Genomic DNA, 16651 nt, shown 5'->3' on the forward strand with positions numbered 1-16651 from the left:
ATACCGCTGTCCTACCATTGACCACACCCACCCATGCCCATATTTGGTTAATGCTGTTCCGCTATGGGCGTATCCCATTGACCACACCCACCAATTAGTGTGTCCTATGACTCCGCCCCTTTGTGGGTGTGTCCCTGCTGACCCCGCCCCTTTGTGGCGTGTCTACGGCAGAATACCGCCTGTCCTACCATTGACCACACCCACCCATGCCCATATTTGGTTAATGCTGTTCCGCTATGGGCATATCCCATTGACCACACCCACCAATTAGTGTGTCCTATGACTCCGCCCCTTTGTGGGTGTGTCCCTGCTGACCCCGCCCCTTTGTGGGCGTGCCTACAGCAGGATAATGCCTGTCCTACCATTGACCACACCCACTCATGCCCATATTTGGTTAATGCTGTTCCTCTATGGGCGTATCCCATTGACCACACCCACCAATTAGTGTGTCCTATGACTCCACCCCTTTGTGGGTGTGTCACCGCTGACCCCACCCCTTTTTGGGCGTGTCCACAGCTAGAGAAGGACCCCACCCACCAGCCCGTGAACGCTCCTCTGACCCCACCCACCCGTGGCCATATTGGTCTGACCCCACCCCTCAATGTTTGTACCCACTAACTCCACCCCTTTGTGGGCGTGTCCCCTCTAACCCCGCCCCTTCGTGGGCGTGTCCCGCAGCGGGAGAAGGACCACATCCGGCGTCCCATGAACGCGTTCATGATCTTCAGCAAGCGGCACCGGGCGCTGGTGCACCAGCGGCACCCGAACCAGGACAACCGCACGGTCAGCAAGATCCTGGGCGAGTGGTGGTACGCGCTGGGGCCCCCGCGAGAAGCAGCAGTACCACGACCTGGCCTTCCAGGTGAGATTTATCAGGGGTTTGGGGGGTCCCAGGTGGGATTTGGGGGTGTTTGAGGGGTCACGGGTGGATTTGGGGGTGTTTGAGGGTCACAGGGGGGTTTTTGGTGCGTTTTTGGGGGTCCCTGTGCAGTGCTGGTACGCGCTGGGCCTGAGGGAGAAGCACCATTACCACGACCTGGCCTTCCAGGTGAGATCTATGGGGCACAGATGGGGTTTGAGGGTCCCAGGTGGGGTTTGAGGGGTCACAGGTGAGATTTGGGGGGTCACAGGTGAGATTTGGGGGGTCCCAGATAAGTTTTGAGGGTCCCAGCTGAGGATTTGGGGAAAATTCAGGAATTTTGGGCTGTTTGGCGCAGCGGCTCCCCCTGCAGGTGAAGCTGGGGCATTGCAGGCGTGGCCTAATGGGGATTTGGGGGAACTTTGAGGATTTTGGGGCTTTTTTTGGATTGTTGGCGTTCAGGATTTGATTTTGGGGTTCGCGGTTGCCATTTTGGGGTTCAGGTTTGGATTTTTTGCGCTCCCAGGTGAAGGAGGCTCACTTCAAAGCGCACCCGGACTGGAAATGGTGCAACAAAGACCGCAAGAAATCCAGCTCGGACGGGGGGAGGGGCCCGGGGGGGGTCCCCAAGGAGCCCCGGGAGCGCAGCGCCTCTGAGAGCGGCCCCCCCCGCCCCGCCCCCAGGTCTGGCACCCCAAAAATCCACAAAATCTGCCCAAAAAACTCCCCAAAAAAACCCCCAACGCCCCTCATAAACCCTCCCAAAAAAAACCCAAAAAAATCCCAAAACCCCCCCTAAAGCCCCCCAAAAACCTCCCCCAAAACGCCCCTAAAGCCCCCCAAAAAAACCCTCAAAACTACACCAAAGCCCCCCCAAAAACCTCCCTAAAATCCGCCCAAATTCCCCCCAAACCCCCGCCCAAAACCTCCCCCAAAAATTCCCCAAACTCCCCCAAAACGCTCCTCAAAAAGCCCCCAAATCCCCCAAAAAAACCTCCCCAAAACCCCTTCAAAAACCCCCTAAAAACCACAAAAAATCACGAAAAACTCCCCAAAACCCCCTCAAATACCCCCAAAAAACCCCAAAACCCACCCAAACCTCCCCCAAACTCTCGCCAAATTGCCCAAAAATGTCCCCAAGTTTACCCCAAAATCTGCCTAATTCACCCCAAACTACCCCACAAAATCCCCCATATTCCCCCCAAAAAACCCCCAAAACGTCCCAAAATAAAACCCCCAAAATCTCCCCAAATTTACCACGAACCCCCCAAAAACCGCTCAAAAATTCCCCCCAAAAACCCCAAAACCCCCCAAAATTCCCCCCAAAAACCCCAAAACCCCCCAGAATTCCCCCCAAAAATCCCAAAACCCCCCAAAATTCCCCCCAAAACCCCCCAAAATTCCCCCCAAAAACCCCAAAACCCCCCAGAATTCCCCCCAAAAATCCCAAAACCCCCCAAAATTCCCCCCAAAACTCCCAAAACCCCCCAAAATTCCCCCCAAAAATCCCAAAATCCCCAAAAATTCCCCCCAAAAATCCCAAAACCCCCCAAAATTCCCCCCAAAATCCCCCCAAATTCCCCCCAAAAATCCCAAAATCCCCCCAAAAATCCCCTCCCCCCCCCTCTAACGCTGCCCCTCCCCCCGCAGGTGGCGCCGACCCCTCCCCCCCCGAGGCCAAGGGGGGGGTCCCGGGGGGTCCCGCGGAGCCGAGGGGCGGGGCCCAGGGTGGGGGAGGGGCAGGGGGAGGGGCGGCCCCGCCCCCCCCGCCCCGCCCCCGCGCCTTCTCCCACAGCGGCGTGGGGGGAGGGGCCGAGCCCCGGGGGGCGCCCCTGAGCGAGCTCAGCCAGGTGGGGGAGGGGCCGCGGATTTTGGGGGGATTTGGGGGCAATTTGGGGGCGTTTTGGGGGGGTTTTGGGGGTGATTTTTGGGGTAATTTGGGGTTTTTGGAGGATTTATGGGGTGATTTTTGGGGTAATTTCAGCTGATTTTAGAGCAATTTTGGGGTGTTTTGGGGGCAGTTACTGGGGTGGGTTTTGGGGTAATTTCAGCTGATCTTGGGGTTATTTTTGGGGTGATTTTGGGGGTGATTTTTGGGTTAATTTCAGGTGATTTTAGAGCAATTTTGGGGTGCTTTGGGGGCAGTTACTGGGGTGGGGTTTGGGGTAATTTCAGCTGATTTTAGGGTGATTTTGGGGTTTTTTGGGGGTGATTTTTGGGGTAATTTTGGGGTTTTTTGGGAAAATTTGGGGATGATTTTTGGGTTAATTTCAGGTGATTTTAGAGCAGTTTTGGGGTGTTTTGGGGGCAGTTACTGGGGTGGGTTTTGGGGTAATTTCAGCTGATTTAGGGGTGATTTTTGGGGTGATTTTGGGGTTATTTGGAGGATTTAAGGGTGATTTTTGGGGTAATTTCAGCTGATCTGGGGGTTATTTTGAGGGTGATTTTGGGGTTTTTCGGGAAAGTTTTGGGGGTGATTTTTGGGTTAATTTCAGCTGATTTTAGAGCTATTTTGGGGTGCTTTGGGGGCAGTTACTGGGGTGGGTTTGGGGGGTAATTTCAGCTGATCTTGGGGTTATTTTTGGGGTGGTTTTTGGGTTAATTTCAGGTGATTTTAGGGCAATTTTGGGGTGTTTTGGGGGCAGTTACTGGGGTGGGTTTGGGGTAATTTCAGCGGATCTTGGGGTTATTTTTGGGGGGATTTTTGGGGTAATTTTGGGGAAATTTGGGGATTTTTGGAGGATTTAGGGGGTGATTTTTGGGTAATTTCAGCTGATTTTAGGGCAGTTTTGGGGTGTTTTGGGGGCAGTTACTGGGGTGGGTTTGGGGTAATTTCAGCGGATCTTGGGGTGATTTTTGGGGTAATTTTGGGGTAATTTGGAGATTTTTGGAGGATTTAGGGGGTGGGTTTTGGGGTAATTTCAGCTGATCTTGGGGTTATTTTTGGGGTGATTTTTGGGTTAATTTCAGCTGATTTTAGAGAAATTTTGGGGTGTTTTGGGGGCAGTTACTGGAGTGGGTTTGGGGTAATTTCAGCGGATCTTGGGGTGATTTTTGGGGTAATTTGGGGATTTTTGGAGGATTTAGGTGGTGGTTTTTGGGGTAATTTCAGCTGATTTTAGGGCAATTTTGGGGTGTTTTGGGGGCAGTTACTGGGGTGGGTTTGGGGGTAATTTCAGCTGACCTGGGGTTATTTTTGGGGTGATTTGGGGGGTGATTTTGGGGGTGATTTTGGGGGTAATTTCAGCTGATTTTAGGGCAGTTTTGGGGTGCTTTGGGGACAGTTATTGGGGTGGGTTTTGGGGTAATTTCAGCTGATCTTGAGGTTATTTTTGGGGTGATTTTTGGGGTAATTTCAGCTGATTTTAGAGCAATTTTGGGGTGCTTTGGGGGCAGTTATTGGGGTGGGTTTTGGGGTAATTTCAGCTGATCTTGGGGTTATTTTTGGGGTGATTTTTGGGGTGATTTTGGAGTATTTTGGGGTTTTTCGGGAAAGTTTTGGGGGTGATTTTTGGGTTAATTTCAGCTGATTTTAGAGCAATTTTGGGGTGTTTTGGGGGCAGTTATTGGGGTGGGTTTTGGGGTAATTTCAGCTGATCTTGGGGTTATTGTTGGGGTGATTTTTGGGGTGATTTTGGGGTTTTTTGGGAAAATTTTGGGGGTGATTTTTGGGGTAATTTCAGCTGATTTTAGAGCAATTTTGGGGTGTTTTGGGGGCAGTTACTGGGGTGGGTTTTGGGGTAATTTCAGCTGATTTTGGGGTAATTTAGAATAATTTTTTGGGTTTTTTTGTGTGGTTTTGGGTTATTTGCGGGGCTGATTTTTGTGCTAGTTCCACCTGATTTCTCTACCCCCTCCCCCCAGCTCTGCTCAGGCCCCGCCCCTTTCACCGCCACGCCCAAGGCTGGGGGCGGGGCCGTGCCCGCGTTCCCGCCCCTCCCCCCCGGGCGCTCGGGGGCCCCGCCCCGCCCCCCCCGGGCGCTGCCCCGCCCCCCCCGCGCGCACAGCGAGGAGATGACGAGCGACGAGGAGCGGATGGTGATCTGCGAGGAGGAGGGCGACGATGACGTCATCGGTCAGGACACGCCCCCTCCCCGCCCAAACCCCCCGGGGGGGGGGGTCCTGTGGCCCCTCCCCCACTCTGACCGCCCCTCCCCCCCCATTTGCAGACGATGGGTTCGCCCCTCCCCCACCCGACATCGACCTCAAGTGCAAAGAGAGAGTGAGCGACAGCGAGAGCGAGGGGGAGGGGCAGCAGGTGAGGGGATGGGGGCGGGGCCAACAGGGGGCGGGGCTGAGAGGGCGAGGGGGAGGGGCAGCAGGTGAAGGGATGGGGGCGGGGCCAACAGGGGGCGGGGCTGAGAGGGCGAGGGGGGAGGGGCAGCAGGTGAAGGGATGGGGCGGGGCCAACAGGGGGCGGGGCTGAGAGAGGGGGAGGGGAGGGGCAGCAGGTGAGGGGATGGGGCGGGGCCAACAGGGGGCGGGGCTGAGAGGGGGGAGGGGGAGGGGCAGCAGGTGAGGGGATAGGGGCGGGGCTAACAGGGGGCGGGGTAGAGTGAGGGGGAGTGGCAGCAGGTGAAAGAATGGGGGCGGGGCCAGAAGTGGGTGGGGCAGAGTGAGGGGGAGGGGCAGCAGGTGAGTGAATGGGGGCGGGGCCAGAAGGGGGCGGGGCTGAGACGGCGAGGGGGAGGGGCAGCAGGTGAGGGGATGGGGGTGGGGCCAACAGGGGGCGGGGCAGAGTGAGGGGGAGGGGCAGCAGGTGAAAGAATGGGGGCGGGGCCAGAAGGGGGCGGGGCAGAGTGAGGGGGAGGGGCAGCAGGGGATGGGAGGGGAGGGGCCAGAAGGGGGCGGGGCATAGGGTGAGAATGGGGGAGGAGCAAAACAGAGGGGGAGGAGCAAAGGGGGAGGGACAACAGGTGGGGAGGATGAGCACAGAGAATGGGGGAGGGGCAATTGGAGGGGGAGGGGCAGGTGAGGGGGAGGGGCAAAGTGAGAAGGCGGGACAGGGAGGGTGGGGGAGGGGCTGTGGGGGTTTCTATGCTGTGATTGGTCTCTGACTCTCTCCCCTCCCCCCCAGGCCCCGCCCCGCCGCCCGTTCCCGCCGGGGCCGCCCCGCCCCCCCCCGGAGCTGGAGCCGCCCCCGGGCCCCCCCGAGCCCCCCCCCGGCCCCGCCCCCACCCCCTACAAGGCCCCGCCCCTCCCCCCGCGCGGCCCCGCCCCTCCCCCCCCGCGCCGCAAACGGGCCGAGAGCGCCGAGGGGGGATTGGGCGGGGCCTCGGTGGGGGGCGGGGCCGCGGGAGGGGGCGGGGCCTCAGGGGGAGGCAGCGCCGCCCCTCCCCCCCCCGCTGCGCCCCGGCCCCGCCCCCAGCAAGGCCCCGCTGGGAGGGGGAGGGGCGGGGCCTGGGGGAGGGGTCGTGGCCAATCTGGTGCTGGGGGGAGGGGCGGGGGCGGGGCCGGGCCCCCCTGCCCCCACCTCGCTGGCGCTGCTCCCCTCCCCCCACCCTGCCCATCCCCCCCCCGTGCAGCTCCTGGCGGGGGGCGGGGCCTCGGCGGGAGGAGGGGGCGGGGCCCCGGCAGGGGGAGGGGCAGCGGGCACCGCCCCTCCCCCGCCCCCCAACGGGCCCCTCCCCCTGGGCATCACGCAGGTGCAATACATCCTGCCCACCCTGCCCCTCCCCCACGGCAAAGGCCCCGCCCCCAGCGCCCCCCCGGCCCCGCCCAACCCCCCCCAGGGCCCCCCCAACCCCCCCCTGCACTTCGCCCTCCCCCCGCCCCAGAACGGAAAGGCCCCGCCCACTTCCGGGGGGGGCACAGGAGGCTCCGCCCCCAAAGGTACAAAGGGGAAACGGGGGAGGGGCTCTGGGTTGGGGGCGGGGCCTGTTGGGGTGGGGTCTCAAATTGGGGGAGGGGCTCTGAGATGGGGGAGGGGCCACAGTTTGGGGATGGGTTCAATCGGGGCCCTGGACTGAAATAAGGGGCGGGGTCTGTGAATGTTGTGGGCGTGGTCTGAGTTTGTGGGCGTGGCCTCAAATCGGGGCGGTGTTTTTGCTTGGGGCGTGGCCTCTGGGTTGGGGGCGTGGCCTTGGTTTCTGGCTGGGATCTCAGATTGGGGGAGGGGTTTCATTTTATGGGAGGGGTTTTGGGTTGGAGGAGGGGTTTGTGTCTGGGGGCGTGGTCTCGCTGTCTAACCCCGCCCCTCCCCCTGCAGCCCAGCCCTCCCCCCCGGGCCAGGCCCCGCCCCCCTCCCCGCTGCTCCCAGGGAAGGTTTTGGTTCCGGTGGCCCCGCCCGGCCCCGCCCTGACGCCCTTCGGGACCCCGGGCGCGGCCCCGCCCCCCGGCAAGGTACGGCCCCGCCCCCTTTAGCCCCGCCCCCTTGTTTAACCCCGCCCCCTCTCTAACGCCGCCCCTTCCCTCTCGCCCCTCCCCCCAGATCATCCAGCTCAGCCCCGTGCCCCTGGTGCCCCCCCCGGGCAGCCCCGTGGGCGTGGGCGTGGGGGGCGGGGCCGGCGCTGGCCCCGCCCCTCCCCCCAAGGTGCTGCTGCCCCCCGCCCGCATCGCCTACGTGCACCCGGCCCCGCCCCCGCCCGCGCAGGCCCCGCCCCCCGTGCTCGGCTTCACCGCCCTGCTGCAGGGTGAGCAGCAAGGGGGCGGGGCTAAAGGGGGCGGGGCTAAAGGGGGCAGGGCTGCAGGGTGAGCAACGAGGGGCGGGGCTAAAGGGGGCGGGGCTAAAGGGTGAGAAATAAGGGGCGGGGCTAAAGGGGGCGAGGCTGCAGGGTGAGCAACGTGGGGTGGGGCTAAAGGGGGCGGGGCTAAAGAGTAACGCAGGGGTGGGGCTAAAGGGGGCAGGGCTGCAGGGTGAGCAACGCGGGGGCGGGGCTAAAGAGGGCGGGGCTAAAGGGTAAGCGACGAGGGGGCGGGGCTAAAGGGGGCGGGGCTAAAGGGTGAGCAATGTGGGGGTGGGGCTAAAGGAGGCGGGGCTAAAGGGGCACGGGTGATGAGGGGAGGGGCTACAGGGGGCGAGGGCTGCAGGGTGAGCAACGCGGGGCGGGGCTAAAGGGGGCGGGGCTAAAGGGTGAGCAATGCGGGGGCGGGGCTAAAGGGGGTGGGGCTGCAGGGTGAGCAACGTGGGGGCGGGGCTACAGGGCGAGGGGTGGTGGGGGGAGGGGTGATGATGGGAGGGGCTAAAGGGGGCGGGGTCTGGGGCTGGTCCTGGGTGGGGGGGGAGGGGAATTTTGGGGGCTCCTCAGGGAAATTCTCGGGGATAATTTGGGAGTTTTGGGGTTTTTTAGGGCTTATTTTGGCTCTAACCTTGTCATTTTTCTGGGTAACTTGTTGTTTATTTTGGGCCGTTTTGCGATAGTTTCTGAATTTTTTGGGATAATTTTGTTATTGATCGTTTTTGGGATTTTGGGGAAATTTTGGGTACTTTTGGGGGGGATAATTTGGGATTTTCCTGCTGACGCTTGGCCCCGCCCCCAGGGCAGGGCTCCCTGCTCGGCCCCGCCCCCGTGGGGGTCTCGGCCCTGCCCCCCCCCCAGCTGCCCCCCCCCAGCTCGGGGGGTCCCGTCCTGGCCGCCATTTACCCGGGAGGCCCCGCCCCCGGCCCCGCCCCCGCCCCCGGATTGGTCTACAGCGTTGCTGGCTCTGCCCCCCCGGGCCCGGCCCCGCCCATCCTGCCCAAGGCCGGCCCCGCCCCCGCCCTGGCGGCTGCAGGTACAGGGGGTGGGGCCTGGAGGGGGCGGGGCCTGGAGGGGGTGGGGTCACTTTAAATGGGTGGGGCTGGCTGGGAGGAGTTTGTGGGAGGAGGTGGAGCCTTGGGGTGGGCGTGGCCTGCATCAGAGTGACTTAAAGGGGTGGGGCTCAATGGGTGGCGCTTTGGAGTGGGAGTGGCCAATGTAAAGGGGCGGGGCTTTATAGGGTGCGGCTCCGTGGGAGGTTCTTAAAGGGGTGGAGCTTTGTGTGGGCGTGGTCACTCCCAATGGGCGGGGCTAACAAAAGGGGAGGAGCTGAATGGCATTCAGAGTAGAGGGGCTGCAGAGGGGCGTGGTTATGCTAATGAGAGCAATGCGCTGCTGTGTGGGCGGGGCTAATGGGGTTATAATGCAGGTTTTGTGTATGTAAAGGAGGGGGCGTGGTCTGACCTCAGCCCCGCCCCCTCTGTGCCCGCAGCCGCCCCGCCCTTCCCCCCCCGCGCCCCCCCGCCCCTCCCCCAAGCCCCCCCAGAAGGTCAAGGCCGCCCTGGCCACGATCCCGGTGGGGGGAGGGGAGGCCCCGCCCCCGCCCCGCCCCCCGCCGGACCCGCCCCGCCCCCCTCCGGCAGACCCCGCCCCTCCCCCCGGCCCCGCCCCCTCCTCGTCCCCTCCCCCCGCCCCTCCCTCCCCTCCCCCCCCTCGCCGGCGACTGGGACGCTGCGGCCCCGCCCCCTCCCGAGGCCCCGCCCCCCTGCCCCTCCCCCCGCGCCGAGGCCTGGAGCCAGCGGGACCCGGTGGGGGAGGGGCCGCCGAGCCCCGCCCCCCCCGACGCGGTGAGTGACGCCCCTCCCCCCTCGTTAAGCCCCGCGTTAATTATCGCATTAATTAACGCCGATTAACCCCTCCCCAGGCCGAGCGCTGGGCCCCGCCCCCCGCCGAAGCCACGCCTCCCGCCGGCCCCTCCGGCTCCGCCCCCTCCCCGCCTGGCCCCCGCCCCCGAGGGGCCTCCCCGCGCGGCCCCGCCCCCTCCGGCCCCGCCCCCCGCCGAGGGAGGGGCCAAGAAGGCGAAGCTCCGCCCCCCGCCCCTGAAAAAAACCTTCGACTCTGTGGACAGGTGAGGGGCGGGGCCTGAGGGGGCGGGGCCTCATTGGGTGTGGTCAGCGAGGGGCGGGGCTTGGCGGGGTGTGGTCAGTTAGGGGCGGGGCCTGGGGTTCCCCGAGGGGTTTTGGGGGTTCCTGGGGGGATTTTGGGGATTTTTTTTGATACTTTGGGAATTTTTGGGGACGTTTTTCGGGGTGTTTGAGGGGCCTGGTTTGGATTATTTTTGGGATATTTTGAGGTATTTTTAGGCGTATTTTTGTGGTTTTTTTGGCGATGTTTTGGGGATATTTTGAGGATATTTGGGGGATATTTTGGGTCAGTTTTTTGGTGTTTTTGGGTTTCTCAGAGCGCTCTCCGAGGTGGATTTTGGGGGCGCTTTGGGGCTATTTGTGCTGTTAGTTTCTAATGATTCAGTGGGTAATTCTTGGATGTTTTTGGGGATATTTTGGGTCAGTTTTTTGGTGTTTTTGGGTTTCTCAGAGTGCGTTCCAAGGTGGATTTTAGGAGCGCTTTGGGGCTATTTGTGCTGTTCGTTTTTAAGGATTCCGTGGGTAATTTTTGGGTGTTTTTGGGGATATTTTGGGACCAATTTTGGGCGTTTTTGGGGATTATTCTGGGGGTGTTTTTGGGGATTTTTTTTGATACTTTGGGAATTTTTGGGGACGTTTTTCGGGGTATTTGAGGGGCCTGGTTTGGATTATTTTTGGGATATTTTGAGGTATTTTTAGGCGTATTTTTGTGGTTTTTTTGGCGATGTTTTGGGGATATTTTGAGGATATTTGGGGGATATTTTGGGTCAGTTTTTTGGTGTTTTTGGGTTTCTCAGAGCGCTCTCCGAGGTGGATTTTGGGGGCGCTTTGGGGCCATTTGTGCTGTTAGTTTCTAATGATTCAGTGGGTAATTCTTGGATGTTTTCGGGGATATTTTGGGTCAGTTTTTTGGTGTTTTTGGGTTTCCCAGAGTGCTCTCCGAGGTGGATTTCGAGGAGCGCTTCGCGGAGCTGCCCGAGTTCCGGCCCGAGGAGGTTCTCCCCTCCCCCACCCTGCAGGCCCTGGCCACCTCCCCCCGCACCATCCTGGGCAGCTACCGGAAAAAGCGCAAGAACTCCACAGGTGACCCCCAATGACCTCTGACCCCGCGCTGACCCCTCGGTGACCCCTGACACGTGGGTGACCCCCGAGTGACCCCCAAATGACCTGACCCTGCAGTGAGCCCTGAGTGTGACCCTGAGTGACCTCTGACTGACCCCTGACCCCAGTGACCCCTGAGTGACCTCTGACTGACCCCTGACCCCAGTGACCCCTGAGTGACCCCTGAATGACCCCTGAGTGACTCCTGACCCTGGAGTGACCCCTGAGTGACCCTGACCTGCCTGAGTGACCTCTGACCCCTGAGTGACCATTGAGTGACCTCCCAGTGACGCTCCTGACCTCTGTGTGACCCTTGCCTGACCCTAAGTGACCTTTAACGACCCTTGTAACCCGAGTGACCCCTCTGAGTGACCCCAAACGACCTTTAATGATCTCTGCGTGACCCCTGACCTCGCTGTGACCCCTGCGTGACCTCTGACCCCTTTCCTTCCCCCCGCCTTGCAGGCCTGCACCCTTGTGGGGCCGACCCCTGATTGACCCTGAATGACCCTGAATGAACATTAATGACCTTTAATGACCCTGGGTGACCCCAGGTGACCCCGGCTGACCCCGGGTGACCCCGGGTGACCCTTGCTGACCCCGTTTCTCCCCCCGCATCGCAGACCTGGACCCCAACGGGGACGACCCCTGATTGACCCTAAATGACCCTAAATGACCCTAAATGAACGTTAATGACCTTTAATGACCCCGGGTGACCCCAGGTGACCCCGGGTGACCCCAGGTGACCCCGGGTGACCCTTGCTGACCCCGTTTCTCCCCCTGTCACAGACCTGGACCCCAGCGGGGACGACCCCTGGTTGACCCTAAATGACCCTAAATGACCTTTCCTGACCCCGGGTGACCCCCAGGTGACCCCGGGTGACCCCAGGTGACCCCGTTTCTCCCCCTGTATCACAGACCTGGACCCCAGCGGGGACGACCCCTGATTGACCCTAAATGACCCTGATTGACCCTAAATGACCCTAAATGAACGTTAACGACCTTTACCGACCCCGGGTGACCCCGGGTGACCCCGGCTGACCCCGTTTCTCCCCCGCCGTGTATCGCAGACCTGGACCCCAGCGGGGACGACCCCTCCTCGCCCAAGCGGAAGCTGCGGCGCCGCTCGAGCTGCGGCTCCGAGCCCTCGACCCCCAAGAGCGCCAAGGGCGGCGACGGCGACGGCGCGGGAGACATCTTCACCTTCGACAGACAAGGTGGGGCGGGGCCGCAAAGGGGGCGGGGCCGCAAAGGGGGCGGGGCCTGCAGCGGGGGCGGGGTCTGGTAATGGGGGCAGGGCCTGGCAATGGGGGCGGGGCCTGCAGCGGGGGCAGGGCCTGGCAATGGGGGCGGGGCTTGGCAATGGGGTGGGGTCTGGAATTGGGGGTGGGGCCTGGCAATGGGGGCGGGGCCTGGCAATGGGGGCGTGGCCTGCAGCAGGGGCGGGGCTTGGAATTGGGGTAGGGTCTGGTAATGGGGGCAGGGCCTGGAATTGGGGTGGGGCCTGGCAAAGGGGGCGGGGCCTGCAGCGGGGGTGGGGCCTGGCAGCGGGGGCGGGGCCTGCAGCAGGGGCGGGGCCTGGCAATTGGTTGGGCCTGGCAATGGGGTGGGGCCTGGCAATAGGGGGTGGGGCCTGGCAATGGGGGCGGGGCCTGGCAATAGGGGCGGGGCCTGGCAATGGGGTGGGGCCTGGCAATGGGGGCGGGGCCTGGCAATGGGGTGGGGTCTGGAATTGGGGGTGGGGCCCGGCAATGGGGGCGGGGCCTGGCAATGGGGGCGGGGCTTGGTAATGGGGGCGGGGCCTGGCAATGGGGGCGGGGCTTGGTAATGGGGGCGGGGGCTGGCAATGGGGTGGGGCCTGGCAGCGTGGGCGGGGCCTGGCAATGGGGGTGGGGTCTGGAATTGGGGCGGGGCCTGGCAATGGGGTGGGGTCTGGAATTGGGGGTGGGGCCTGGCAACGGGGGCGGGGCCTGGCAATGGGGGCAGGGCCTGGAATTGGGGGCGTGGCCTGGCAATGGGGGCGGGGCCGGGGGCACAGCAGCGCCCAGGATGGGCTGGCAGGGGGGGCTCTCGCTGCTGCTTTGGGGCCGTTTCGGGGGGTTTGTGTTGCTTTCAGGGCTGATTTGGGCGCCATTTTGGGGCTGGTTTGGGTTTGGGGTCACTTTTGGGGCTGGGTTTGGGTTTGGGGTCACTTTTGGGGCTGGGTTTGGGTTTGGGGTCATTTTTGGGGCTGGGTTTGGGCCGTTTTTTCTGGTTTCGAGTCCGTTTTATGGCTGGCTTTGTATTTTTCGGGCCGTTTCAAGGCCGGTTTTGGGGCCATTTTTGCTGGTTTGGGGCCGTTTTGGGGCCGTTTTGGGGCTGCTGTTGGGGTCTCACCTCCCCTGATCCCACAGGAGGGGGGGGTGAGGGTGTCCTGGGTGAGCTCGAGTCCTGCTGGTTTTGGGGCCATTTCAGCTGATTTTGGGGCTGTTTCAAGGCTGGTTTTTGGGGCCGTTTTTGGGCTGGTTTTGGGCCATTTTGGGGCCGTTTTGGGGCTGTTTTGGGGTCTGATCCCCTGAATTTGCAGGAGGGGAGGGCGAGGACGTCCTGGGCGAGCTCGAGTACGACAAGGTCCCGCTGGTTTTGGGGCCGTTTTTTATGATTTTGGGGCTGTTTCAAGGCTGGTTTTTGGGCCGTTTTGGGGCCGTTTTGGGGTCGTTTTGGGGCCGTTTTGGGGTCTGATCCCCTGAATTTACAGGAGGGGAGGGTGAGGACGTCCTGGGCGAGCTTGAGTACGACAAGGTCCCGCTGGTTTTGGGGCAGTTTTTTATGATTTTGGGGCTGTTTCAAGGCTGGTTTTGGGGCTGTTTCAAGGCTGGTTTTGGGGCCGTTTTTTATGATTTTGGGGCTGTTTCAAGGCTGGTTTTTGGGCTGTTTTTGGGCTGTTTTTGGGCTGTTTTTGGGCTGTTTTGGGGTCTGATCCCCTGAATTTTCAGGAGGGGAGGGTGAGGACGTCCTGGGCGAGCTCGAGTACGACAAGGTCCCGTTCTCGTCCCTGCGGCGAACGCTCGACCAGCGCCGCGCCCTCGTCATGCAGCTCTTCCAGGAGCACGGCTTCTTCCCCTCGGGTGAGCCCCAGAACCCCCAGAAACGCCCCCAAATTACCCCAAAATCCCTCTGAATTGTGCCCAGACTGTCCCCGAATGTCCCCAAACTGTCCCCAAATCCCCCTGAACTGTCCCCAAATCCCCCCAAACTGTCCCCAAATGTCCCCAAGTCCCCCCGACCTGTCCCCCAGACGGTCTCTGAGTGTCCGCAAATGTCCCCAAGTCCCCCTGAACTGCGCCCAAATCCCCCCAAACTGTCCCCGAATGTCCCCAAGTCCCCCCAAACTGTCCCCAAATGTCCCCAAGTCCCTCTGAATTGTGCCCAGACGGTCTCTGAGTGTCCCCAAACTGTCCCCGAATGTCCCCAAGTCCCCCTGACCTGTCCCCAGACCGTCTCTGAGTGTCCCCGAATGTCCCCAAATCCCCTCAAGTCCCTCTGAATTGTCCCCAGACTTTCTCTGACTGTCCCCGAATGTCCCCAAATCCCCCCAAATGTCCCCAAGTCCCTCTGAACTGTCCCCAGACCGTCTCTGAGTGTCCCCAAATGTCCCCAAATGTCCCCAAGTCCCCCTGAACTGTCCCCAGACGGTCTCTGAGTGTCCCCGGATGTCCCCGAATGTCCCCAAACTGTCCCCAAATGTCCCCAGATGGTCTCTTGAGTGTCCCCAAATCCCCCCAAACTGTCCCCAAATGTCCCCAAATCCCCCCAAATGTCCCCAAGTCCCTCTGAACTGTCCCCAGACCGTCTCTGACTGCCCCAGAATGTCCCCAAGCCCCCCCAAACTGTCCCCAAATGTCCCCAAGTCCCCGTGACCTGTCCCCAGACCGTCTCTGAGTGTCCCCGAATGTCCCCAAACTGTCCCCAAATGTCCCCAAGTCCCCCTGAATTGTGCCCAGACTGTCTCTAAGTGTCCCCGAATGTCCCCAAATGTCCCCAAGTCCCCGTGACCTGTCCCCAGACTGTCTCTAACTGTCCCTGAGTGTCCCCAAATCCCCCCAAACTGTCCCCAAATGTCCCCAAGTCCCCCTGACCTGTCCCCAGACCGTCTCTGAGTGTCCCCAAATGTCCCCAAATCCCCCCAAATGTCCCCAAGTCCCTCTGAACTGTCCCCAGACCGTCTCTGACTGCCCCAGAATGTCCCCAAGCCCCCCCAAACTGTCCCCAAATGTCCCCAAGTCCCCGTGACCTGTCCCCAGACCGTCTCTGAGTGTCCCCGAATGTCCCCAAACTGTCCCCAAATGTCCCCAAGTCCCCCTGAATTGTGCCCAGACTGTCTCTAAGTGTCCCCGAATGTCCCCAAATGTCCCCAAGTCCCCGTGACCTGTCCCCAGACTGTCTCTAACTGTCCCTGAGTGTCCCCAAATCCCCCCAAACTGTCCCCAAATGTCCCCAAGTCCCCCTGACCTGTCCCCAGACCGTCTCTGAGTGTCCCCAAATGTCCCCAAGTCCCTCTGAACTGTGCCCAGACCGTCTCTGAGTGTCCCCGAATGTCCCCAAACTGTCCCCAAATGTCCCCAAGTCCCCCTGACCTGTCCCTAGACGGTCTCTGAGTGTCCCCGAATGTCCCCAAGCCCCCCCAAACTGTCCCCAAATGTCCCCAAACTGTCCCCAGACGGTCTCTGAGTGTCCCCGAATGTCCCCGAATGTCCCCAAACTGTCCCCAAATGTCCCCAGATGGTCTCTGAGTGTCCCCGAATGTCCCCTGTGTCCCAGCCCAGGCCACGGCCGCGTTCCAGGCTCGCTTCTCGGACATTTTCCCCACCAAGCTCTGCCTGCAGCTCAAGATCCGCGAGGTTCGCCAGAAGATCATGCAGGCGGCCACGCCCACCGAGCCGGCCCCGCCCACCGAGCCCGACGGCTCCGCCCCCTCCGCCAGCGAGGCCACGCCCCCTCAGCCCCCGCCCCCTCAGCCTCCGCCCCCTCCTTCTCAAACGGCGGCGGTGGCCACGCCCCTTTCGGCCCCGAACCCCGCCCCCTCCTCGTCTGACCCCGCCCCCTCGGCCGAGGCCACGCCCCCCTCGCCCCCCGCGGCCGTGCGCTGATCCATTCCATGGCCACGCCCCCTTTCGGTCGCTGGCTCCGCCCCCCTCCTTTTTTTTTTTTTTTTGTTGGTCACGTGACCGGGATCTTTTAAAAACAACGGGAGAATCTTTGGAGCCCCGCCCCCCGCTGGTGTCGCCGTTGCTGATTGGGCGGAAGGGGGAAGGGGGCGGGGTTTACTGGGACGCACCCATTTTTAAAGGGGCAGGGGACAGGGAGGGGGTGGCACCAACGGGGGAGCCTGGGGACACCTTGGGGACATTTGGGGACATTTTGGGGACATTTGGGGTGGCACTGAGATACCTTGGGGACACCTTGGGGACATCCAGGAGTCACTGGGACACCTTGGGGACACTTTGGGGACATTTGGGGTGGCACTGAGATACCTTGGGGACACCTTGGGGGCATCCAGGAGTCACTGGGACACCTTGAGGAAACCTTGGGGACACCTTGGGGACACTTTGGGGACATTTGGGGTGGCACTGAGATACCTTGGGGACGCTTTGGGGACATCCAGGAGTCGCTGGGACACCTTGAGGAAACCTTGGGGACACTTTGGGGACATTTGGGGTGGCACTGAGATACCTTGGGGGCATCCAGGAGTCACTTTGGGGACACCTTGGGGACACTTTGGGGACACTTTGGGGACACTGGGCCCTTCTGGGGACGCTCCAGAGGTGGCACAGGGACACTTGGGGACACCTTGGGGACATCCAGGAGTCACTGGGACACCTTGGGGACAG

At 61.8% G+C, this 16651-nt stretch overlaps 1 protein-coding gene across 1 annotated transcript in view; it reads left to right on the forward strand.

Annotated features, from left to right (window-relative positions):
- CIC (capicua transcriptional repressor) overlaps positions 1 to 15911 on the forward strand; it is a 29411-nt gene extending 13500 nt beyond the window's left edge. Inside the window, exons 9-28 of the mRNA XM_058823117.1 lie at positions 517 to 603; positions 658 to 827; positions 1015 to 1048; positions 1386 to 1470; positions 1520 to 1543; positions 2510 to 2709; positions 4724 to 4934; positions 5029 to 5117; positions 5937 to 6137; positions 6385 to 6504; positions 7010 to 7201; positions 7290 to 7491; positions 8339 to 8613; positions 9029 to 9112; positions 9291 to 9406; positions 9461 to 9664; positions 10612 to 10763; positions 11852 to 11998; positions 13757 to 13888; positions 15582 to 15911. Coding sequence (XP_058679100.1) covers positions 517 to 603; positions 658 to 827; positions 1015 to 1048; positions 1386 to 1470; positions 1520 to 1543; positions 2510 to 2709; positions 4724 to 4934; positions 5029 to 5117; positions 5937 to 6137; positions 6385 to 6504; positions 7010 to 7201; positions 7290 to 7491; positions 8339 to 8613; positions 9029 to 9112; positions 9291 to 9406; positions 9461 to 9664; positions 10612 to 10763; positions 11852 to 11998; positions 13757 to 13888; positions 15582 to 15910 — 3054 coding nt within the window. The 3' untranslated portion in view covers position 15911. The remainder of the gene's footprint in view (positions 1 to 516; positions 604 to 657; positions 828 to 1014; positions 1049 to 1385; positions 1471 to 1519; positions 1544 to 2509; positions 2710 to 4723; positions 4935 to 5028; positions 5118 to 5936; positions 6138 to 6384; positions 6505 to 7009; positions 7202 to 7289; positions 7492 to 8338; positions 8614 to 9028; positions 9113 to 9290; positions 9407 to 9460; positions 9665 to 10611; positions 10764 to 11851; positions 11999 to 13756; positions 13889 to 15581) is intronic.
- The last annotated feature ends 740 nt before the right edge of the window (positions 15912 to 16651 follow it).

Source organism: Ammospiza caudacuta, chromosome 38 (assembly GCF_027887145.1).
Source record: "Ammospiza caudacuta isolate bAmmCau1 chromosome 38, bAmmCau1.pri, whole genome shotgun sequence".
Taxonomy (NCBI): Eukaryota; Metazoa; Chordata; class Aves; order Passeriformes; family Passerellidae; genus Ammospiza; species Ammospiza caudacuta.